General features: G+C 37.9%; 1 protein-coding gene across 1 annotated transcript in view; it reads right to left on the bottom strand.

Annotated features, from left to right (window-relative positions):
- Nucleotides 1–3,597: 3,597 nt before the first annotated feature.
- The window catches only part of TRAPPC3 (trafficking protein particle complex subunit 3), a 62,895-nt gene continuing 56,229 nt past the window's right edge, over nucleotides 3,598–10,263 (bottom strand). Inside the window, exons 4-5 of the mRNA XM_089689648.1 lie at nucleotides 6,830–7,012; nucleotides 3,598–5,349 (exon numbers count right to left, since the gene is read on the bottom strand). Of these exons, the coding sequence (XP_089545774.1) occupies nucleotides 5,230–5,349; nucleotides 6,830–7,012 (303 nt within the window). The 3' untranslated portion in view covers nucleotides 3,598–5,229. The remainder of the gene's footprint in view (nucleotides 5,350–6,829; nucleotides 7,013–10,263) is intronic.

Genomic DNA, 10,263 nt, shown 5'->3' with positions numbered 1-10,263 from the left:
AATTATTTTCATTATTTGGAGATTCGGAAGTATCAGAATTCTGATTTACAAAAATAATGAATTTAAACGAATCCAAAATAATGAAACAAAATTCAATTTGAAAACAAAATCGAACAAACATTCAAAAACTGATTCAAGCGGAGCTCAACCCAAAAGGGGAATTTTCGCTTTAAGAATTGGTCCCCCACTTCCCGTTAAGGACTGCCACCTTTGGGAAGTAACATAATTTTGTCGTGATACATCATGTATCATTAATAAGAGATGTATTGTACATTGTGTATACTATAGATATCTCACACTATGTAAATCAGAAATCCTGGTGACAGCACATCAACATAGCTGGCATTTAGCTATACCTACAAAAGGTATTACTGCCAATCTTGGTCTAAGCATGACTGAATGAGTTACCTCCCAAACCAAAGTTTGTTTTTAGATCTGAGGTGCCAGAAATTTACTGAACACAACAAACAAAATTTAACAAACAATCAAAAGCTATCGGCTAAAAAGTAATCAGGAAGAATATATCTGAAGAAAACAAACATAGAATGTATCTTTGCTCTCAAAAAAGATATATCAAAGATAGGGGATGTTTATTTACTTGAACTTCAATCTGCTTAAATGTAGATAAATTAGTCTTTACACACTCTGTATGTTGAATTAGTAACATTAACAAAGATACTTTATTTCCGAATCTGATAAGGTGAATTCCATGAAGACTTTCCACCTGTTGAAAAAACGTTTAGTAGGACCAACGCTTGAACTCATGTGTCTAGTTTTTCAATGTACATTAGGGATTTAAATTCCTTCTTCATCATGGCAATTTTTGGTGCTGAGGGCGAAGTCCAGGATTTTATTTTAACTCTGCGAGCCATAAGTAGACATAATGAAGTCAAAGGAGAAATGGATGCTGGTCTTGGTAGCAAAGTTGGATCAGTTAGTCTATAGTATCCAAACACACATCACAGGATCTCTAGCAACATACTGTAATTCCCATATAATTAAAACATAATTAAAGTGGAGCTCCACCCAAAACGGCACATTTGGTGTGGGGGGGGGGGTTAACCGATCTTGACAGATGCCCCCTCCCACTTCAACTCCAATCTCCTACGCAGTCTTCTGGAACATGCGACAGGTCCCAGAAGACTGCACAACCATTTACAATGTGCAGCACAGCTGTGAAGCCACAAACTGTCACAGCCGGGTACGTATAGTTGAGATGCCAGCACCAAAGACAGAAGATAAGTGAAAATGGCTGGGGTGAGCTTATTTATGCACCGTGGGACAGGCGAGTAGCTATTTATTAGCAGTCAGAATCTACAGTTTTTGTAGCTGCTGACTTAATTTTTACACAGGGAACTGGAGCTCCTCTTTAAGTACTTGATCCCAAAATGTAGAGATTACATGACAGTTCCACGTTCAATGAATTAATGCGGGACGCAATGTACCACGCCAAGAACATGTAGATAACATTGGATCAGCTTTGCTTATCAGAAAAGGCATAAAAGTTCTATGCATGAGTTGAAATTGAATCTCTCCCCCCCCCCCCCCCCCCACAACAGAAATTGCTCGAGGAGTTTGTCAGTTATAATATCATCCAGAAAGTCTTTAAACCAATTTTTAGGTGCTGGTTCCTCTGTGACTGTGTGAGCTGAAAGTTCAAGGGTGAATAGAGATCAGATATTGAATATAGCCAACATTGTATTGCTTGATCTATTAGTGAATGTTGAATGAGTCCTTTTTCAGGTTGTAGCATATTTTACCAGCTGGTTGTAGTAATGAGTATGACAGCTAGGTAATTGAACTGAATATATTTCTGGAAAAGTTTTTATCCCTGAAGGATTTGAATGAAAAATAGATGCCACCATCCCTAATCTATGGATTTCCAAGTATTCTTCAGAATCTATGCCAGATTGGATGCATTCAATTATCATGTAAAGGGAGATATTTTGAGATTGTTGATGGGAGACCTAAAGATCTCTGTATTGTAATTGCAATAGTGTGTGAAGCTATTGCTAAATGAATTGTGGGTTTATGACCAGATTGATCTTTAGCTATCGAGGTAAGATTGTCTGATAAATGTTTACATAATAAAATGGTCAGTTCTGCCTTACGCCCTATCACACAAGACCCGATCACTTCTCCTACCCATAATTTTCAGAGACATTGGATATCATCATCTGATAAAAGAATTTCCTGAAGTAGAGCTACATCTGCTCGTAACCACAATATTTTCATCCTTTTTAATGGGGATCTCAAAAACTCTCTGTTCCATGATATAATTTTCATTTGTGGAGTCTAATATATTGTTGATAGTAATAGCTGATTATTATTGTTGTGAGTTAAATTTACTATCATAATTAGAGCAGTAGCATCTGGCAGATATTTAAATTCCCCTCATCTTAAATGAATTATTGTAGAAAAGCATTATTCCCAGAGCATTAAGCATAAAATGTTTTATCTGTAACTCCACAAACAAAAAAATAACATCAAATAAACCAAACAGTAAGCCAGTATTGACGTCTTTTTTTCCCCACATAGACCTTACTCTATTCCAATCCTATCAACAAACAGCCCTTTTGTATTTTGACATTTTTAAAAATCAAAATTTCATCGTAAATTTAGACCAAAACGTATTTTGTGGCATGTCTTTGCTAAAAAAAAAAAAATCTCAATACGTGTAAATTAATGGGTTTACGTGAAAGTTATAGCGTTTACAAATGGCGGTATATATAACTTAGCAGGACTACATTCTTTGAAAAACAGGTGGCAATTATTGCCCTTATTTAAGGAAGGAAGGCAGCAAATGTTGTACGTGCTGGTTACAGTGCATTTCTCTCTGAAATTCTGAGGAAAATGGGTCAATCCAGACATTGTTCAGAAGAACAGCGTACCTTGATTAAAAAGTTGGAGAGGGGAAAACATATAAAGAAGTGCATAAACTGATAGGCTGCTCAGCTAAAATGATTGCAAATGCTTTAAAATGGCAACCAAAACCTGAAAGACGTAGAAGAAAGCGAAAAACTACCATTCGAATGGATAGAAGAATAGCCAAAATGGCAAGGACTCAGCCAACAATCAGCTCCAGGAAGATCAAAGAAGGTCTAAAGTTACCTGTGAGTACTGTTACAATTAGAAGACGCCTATTTTTTTGAACAGTCTAATATTCACTTTTCTTCAATTTTTTTTTTAGAGGAACACCACAAATTTGATATATTTTTCTTCATGTTTTGATTTGGAATAGAATGTGTAGTGTTCCCAATGCATTTGTGTGTATGGAAATAAAAGCTATTAGAATGATTTTGAGCTTTATTCACTTTTATCAACACACTGCTATTATTTTGAACACAACAGTGTATATGTGTATATATATATATATATATATATATATATATTTATATATATTTATATATTATATTATATTAGATATATACACACACATACATACACACACAGGGGATTTTGCGCACCCCTGCCACTCTGTAGCAGTATTTCTGCTATAGGGCAGAGGGGAAGAGGTTAAGTAAAGGTACATTTTGAAAAGCATGTCCAATAGCACTGTAAGGAATGAATTAGAACAGTTGGAGATACGATAACAAATGGTTTTAAAATGTATTTATTCCAAATATACTAGACAAATAATTATGTAAAACACAAACTGACAAGACAATAGAAGATTAATACCATAACAATGCTTTCAGTATATAAATCAGTAGCAGAACTAGATAGATGGCGGTCTCATCTGCTCCTGTTCTGTAAAACCACATCTTATCCCAGCCTGACATCAGCTGGCTTTTTTAGGTTAATAATAATAGCTTCATAACCACTGAATATTTATAAATTACAGGGTAACTAAAGCATGTGCCATGTTGTCACTGCAATAATGGAATGCCATTTTGTTATAATTTACTTGTACAGCTGTATAAGAACTTTCTAGACTCTTGAACCTTAAAAATGGATCCTGAAATGCATAAAGATACAGGGAGACCGCTGGCTCATTCTTGCATTGGTGTTTATGACAGCTAAAGAGAAACAGTGTGTGACTGCTTATCCTGCTTTATGCTTTTAGTTTTCCTACTGAACATAAACTGGGGAGAGCGGGAGTCAATCTTGTACATTGTAGTTCACAAAAATAAAATATGGCTCATCAAATAATTTGGTACTTACATTTAGAATAATATTTTTTCCTCTGAAAAATTAGGCTGGCAACAGCCAGATAGATGTCTTACCAAAAGAAACAGGTCGTATCTGAAACTTCTGCACTTTCCTGAACCCAAGGAGATGCGATGAGCAGAAGCAGCACATGTGCAGGTCAATACTTCCTTTCTTTTCTCAATGAGAAATGTAGAATTGAACTGTCACACAGAGATCTTTCACAACTGGATATCCCCACGTGCTAATAATAATCTATCAGCTGGAATTACAATGTTTCTCAACCAGGGTGCTGGCTGGGTTCTACTGGGGTTCCGCAGAACCAAACCATGTCAGAACCATAACAACAAATGATGTCTAGGGCCAAGATGCACAATGTCATTCATTGCTATAGTGATGGTGTCTGGCTCACTAAACCTTGGAAAACCACGATCCAATGCAGGCGGCATGTAGGGTCACCCTCAGCATTCAGGGGCAGACAGAAGTGCGCCTTCTCCACCTCCCAGCCCTCTGCCACCTGCTAAAGCCAAAAGGTAGGGCTCTGATATGATGAGGGAATCTGATATATACTGGCAACTCTGTGATGAGGAAGAGGGAGGGGGGGGTCTCATGTATATGGTAGCCTTTGAAATGAAGGAGGGGACTCTGACATCATGGAGGAACCTCTGACGTGAAGTTCAGCAAGGCTGTTTTCTGTGTTGTCCCAGGCTAAAATTTCCCATTGAGAAGTAACTTTTATTTTATTTTTGTTTTACATTTTAGACTGTGATGCCTAGATATCTTTTAAAGGGTGTCACAGGAGCAAAAAAACAAAAAAAAAAAATAGAAAAACACATATTTCCAGGTGTTTCTTATATGCTTTCATGAATATTGTAAAAGAAAGTGGCAGAATATGTCACAAGGAGAAAAAAATTTAAGAATTTTTTTTTTTTTTTTTTTTAACATTTGTACAGAATCAAGTATGTCGATCTAAGACTTTTGTGTCAAACTCAAACTAAAGAAGGAAACATCAGAAAGTTGGCTACAAATGATGCTTTCCCTCAGAGAGCAACAAAGCCAACTGAGAGATAGTTCCTGCTGTCATTCCTCTCCTGCAGGTAAGTTGTCTTCAATCCTTCGGATGAACTTCATTCGGATTTCTGTAACACTGTCACCCTTTAGTGTGTCTTGAACAAATTTTACATCAACTGCCATCTGTACCTGAAAGAGAGTTTGTACATACAGTATATATTCATTGTAAACTTTTACAGTTCTGCAATGAAAGCTGACAGACAGATGAATGTGAGAAAGATAAATGAAGGTTGGATGGGAAAGGAAAAAAATATATAACTGAATATATTAAATGCTGAAGTATTGTCCCAACCGTGCAGCCTGCAAGAAAAACTCCTCTTACAGACAAAATATTTAGGGAACCTGTGCTTTTACTTTAAAGTTCCTTAGATTACGACACTTAGGGGTCTCTGAGAGAGATCCAGTTGTCTCCTTGCCCTGCGTAATGTCAGTGATGGCCCTGGCAGTGGCCAGGGAAGCCTCATCCACAAACAGTGTGAATGCAGATGGCACGAGGATTCCCTGGCTACAGCCAGTCTTGTATGATCTCAGAGATAGAGAGGGTGAGCTAAGTCTCTGAGGAAAGCAAAACCTCTGACACTCCAGGAAGTTTCAGAGATACTGTGAAGGCATTCAGGATGGAAAGTGGTTGGAGAGAATGGCAACATCCATAACTGATCTCTTTCTGCTTGAGACTGAACCCAGAAGTGTCAGAGCTGTCAAAAGCAAAGATGCCACATTGGAAGAACTCTGAAACATTTCATAAAGAGGACCTGTATCTAATATTACATATGATATGTAATAAAAAAAAGAAACTACAATAGCAACGAAAGCAGAACTATACTCACCAGTCTGACTGACATCTTTGGCCTTTTTGATTGGCTGAGCTGGGAAGACATCAATTCCGATGCCGAAACTGTTTGCACTGTGCACACGTATTTCGGTGCACAGACAGGTAAGAATACTTTAATATGGAAAATACATAGTATGTCTCTTCTGTATTAAAAAGCCTACCTGTCAATTATTTGCCCAGTAAATTAGACTCCAAACACCGATGGCCACTGATGTGCGGTGTATTATCATAAAGCATTCAATGTTGCATTTACTCCTATACTGTGTATGTTTGACCGCCTCCTTAGGCATATTGTTACTTATCTGAAAATTTCCTAATCACTCTTTTTTTAATCTCTTCTTCAAATGTGTGAATTGTATATTTTTAATCTTGGATGCTATGAATGATGGATAGATGATATCTGTTGGCTTTATACATCCTCTGTGTGCTGTACAGTGCACTACTTCAGATGTTCATGCTACCAACATGTTATATCGCCTACTACTGCCTAATGCATTCTGTTTAGTTTTGAACAATTCATGCAAGTTCTTTGTATACCTCTTATATACTTTATTAAAAATTGATCATATAAAAAATGATGCATTATTTTTAAAAACACATCAAATAAGGTCCCGAAGGTCCAAAACAAAGTGTTAAAAATCATTTTGGCATGCATAGTGGTTGAAAACTTATTGTTGAGGAAACACTACAATTTGTCCTAGTCATGATGGTTTTGATTAGTCTGGGACCAGACAGGATTCTTGATGCACATACAGAATTATTCATAGAGTCACTTACCATTTCTAGAGCTCCTCGCAGAACCCCACACAGCATGTTGGAGTATATAAGTGTGGAATGGTTATCTGGCAGTTCAACAAAGTCTACTAGAGGATTGTTTTCCAAAATGAGGGAGAACTCATCACCCGCTGGGCTCCAGTTTGTGATAGTGGGTGTGATACCCAGGTACATTTTAAATGCCACCTGTACAAACGCAGAGAAATAACAGATAAATAGATAAGCCCTGTCTAGGTTTCTTAGAATTTGTGCAGTTCAAACCGAAAACAAAGACTGTAACAAAATGAACACTTAACCTTGCTTTGCTAAAGCAAACCAATTCCTGTAATATACACAGCGAAAAAAAGTTTGGAAGATCTTTGGTAAAATGAATCATATTTTCATGATTATAAACTAATCTTACTAGTGTTAATTCATACAGCTGAACAGGCATTTCAATACCTTACACTTTCCACTGTTTTATTGGACAGTTTGGGGGAGATTTACTAAAACAGTTGCACATAGAATCTTCTGCAGCTCTGCATAGTAACTAATCAGCTTACAGGTTTGATTGTCAAAGCTTATTTGAACAAACTGAAGTTAGATGCTGATTGGTTACTATGCACAGCTGCAACAGATTGTATGTGCACCAGTTTTTAGCAAATCTCCCCCCATGTGCATCACTACCATTTAAAACAAATACCTTTTTAGATTGGTCAGAATGAGCCCCGACTCACACTGAATGTGGCTTTGGAATCATGCTACTTCACTTGAAGTAGTGAGATTTCAAGGCCGCTGGTCAGTGCAATTTTATGTCTGGCTTGCCTGACATCTGTGCAACTTCATGCACAGATGTCTATGAGAATCATACATGAAATAACCAAAAATAGTGCATGACCCTTTTATCAAAAATGGTGCCGCACCGCAAAGAAGGAGTCACACCGATTTGAACAGTTCCATAGGCACAAATACGGTGCGACTTGTCATGCGGTTCTGAATTGTCAAATCGCATGACAAATTGCATTGGTGTGAACAGAGGCTAAAGGTTAAGAAAATGTGCATTTATTCATAGATCTGATCAGACATTTCCCTTTGCTGTACACAGGAGGCAGTTGCAGCCTAGATACAATTCACTCTGTCACTAAACATTTATTCATACAGAGCAAGGTCAGAACATGCTAAAAGCTCAAATATAACATAAATCTCACATGGCCAAAAGGCTTCACCTACAAAAACTAAGTATGTAAAAGCTGTTCATTTGCTCTGCAGATTTTCTTCAAGCTGCTCTGAAGTTAACCGAATATAGACTACTGAAGAGGCAAAAAACATGGCCGCCACCACCACAACCAGATTTCTATAATTTATTTAGCCTAACCAGTTTTTCATGAAGACTGGGCATGCAAAAAAGTAATATTGGGAACATGCTACATATTCCACCTTAAAAAGAGGTAGAACATGTAACTTGTTCCCAAAGGTGAACTTCTCCTTTAAATGGTCTTAACAGTTCTACTGGTGATAACAGAGCTATCATTAAGGCCCACCATATTAAAACACTGTGCAGTGGTGATGCAGACAAAGAGGGCTCGAGTTCAACAAGCAGTCAAACTTCTCCAGTTTAAGAAAAAAAAAAAAAGGAACTGTTGTGGAACCAAGGGAGACTAAGGGCTCATTTACACTGGCAGCTGAGGGGGGAGGTTGTGCAGCTACCATGTGGTTGTGGTGCAGTAATTTAAAGAAAATCCCCCTTCATCTGTGTAGAAAAAATAAATAAATAAATAAAAAAAGGTTAAAATAAAGAAGGACATTTAGAAGGAGACAGTATCGCCTTGTGGATGACTGGAAGCCTCTGCTATACTGCCACCACTACCACTTTGCTGAGGGACGGTGTAGAGTGCCATTCATGTAACTGAGCCCAAGGCCCTTTTCTAAGCTGTGTTGTGAAGTATATTCCCTGCTCAATAATAATTAGCTTGAGTGTTGCCGAGGTCTGAAAGTCCTTATTAGACACACATTAGAATACGGTCTGATCCTGCTAACTTGAATTGGTAGTAAATCCAAGTAAAAAAAAAAATAATAATAATATAAAACAAAACATAAATTATATACTACTATTAAAAGGAATGCACTGTGTTGACCTTTTAAAAATGCATCCTTAATCTTTTGTAAGCTCCAATGCGTGGGCATGTCATAAAAACCAGAACTTGGGAGGCAGAGAGGTAAAGTCATACAATCTCCCCTACCATCTATACAGTGCCTTGGAAAAGTATTCATACCCCTTGAAATTTTCCACATTTTGTCGTGTAAATGTATTTTATAGGGAGTGATAGACCAACACAACGTGGCACATAATTGTAAAGTGGAAGGAAAATGGTAAATGATTTTCAAAATGTTTTACAAATAAATATGTGAAAAGTGTGTCATGCATTTGTATTCAGCCCCACTGATTCAATACTTTGTAGAACCACCTTTCATTGCAATTACAGCTGCAAGTCTTTTTGGGTATGTCTCTACCAGCTTTGCACATCTAGACAGTGAAATTTTTGCCCATTCTTCTTTTCAAAATAGCTCAAGCTCTGTCAGATTGGATGGAAAGCACCTTTGAACAGCAATTTTCAAGTCTTGCCACAGATTCTCAATCGGATTTAGGTCTTAACTTTGACTTGGTCATTCTAACACATGAATATGCTTTGATCGAAACCATTCCATTGTAGCTCTAGCTGTATGTTTAGGGTCGTTGTACTGGTGAACCTCCACAACAGTCTCAAAACCATTGCAGACTAACAGGTTTTCTTCTAAGATTGCACTGTATTTGGCTCCATCCATCTTCACATCAACTCTGACCAGCTTCCCTGCCCCTGCTGAAGAAAAGCATCCCCACAACATGATGCTGCCACCACGTTTCACGGTGGGGATGCTGTGCTCAGGGTGATGTGCAGTCTTACTTTTCTGTCACGCATAGCGTTTTGCTTTTAGGCCAAAACGTTGAATTTTGGTCTCATGTCACCAGAGCACCTTCTTCCACATGTTTGCTGTGTCCCCACATGGCTTCTCGCAAATTGCAATCAGGACTTCTTATGCTTTCTTTCAACAATGGCTTTCTTCTTGCCACTTTCCATAAAGGCCAGATTTGTGGAGTGCACGACTAATAGTTGTCCTGTGGACAGATTCTCCCACCTGAGCTGCAGATCTCTGCAGCTCCTCCAGAGTTACCATGGGCCTCTTGGCTGCTTCTTTGATTAATGCTCTACTTGCCCGACCTGTCAAATTAGGTGAATGGCCATGTCTTGGTAGGTTTGCAGTTGTGCCATACTCTTTCCATTTTCAGATGATGGATTGAACAGTGCTCTGTGAGATGTTCAAAGCTTGGGATATTCTTTAGAGATGAGCGAATCGAAGTATCCGAAGTGGAATTCGAGTCGAATATCGGAAAAATTTCGATTCGTGCCGAATCCGAAAAA

This window comes from Staurois parvus, unplaced genomic scaffold (assembly GCF_062004578.1).
Source record: "Staurois parvus isolate SC_StPar_1 unplaced genomic scaffold, SC_StPar_1.0 ptg000488l, whole genome shotgun sequence".
Classification (NCBI taxonomy): Eukaryota; Metazoa; Chordata; class Amphibia; order Anura; family Ranidae; genus Staurois; species Staurois parvus.
The sequence above is the reverse complement of the archived record's forward strand: the minus strand, read 5'-3'. Positions and strand labels throughout refer to the sequence as shown.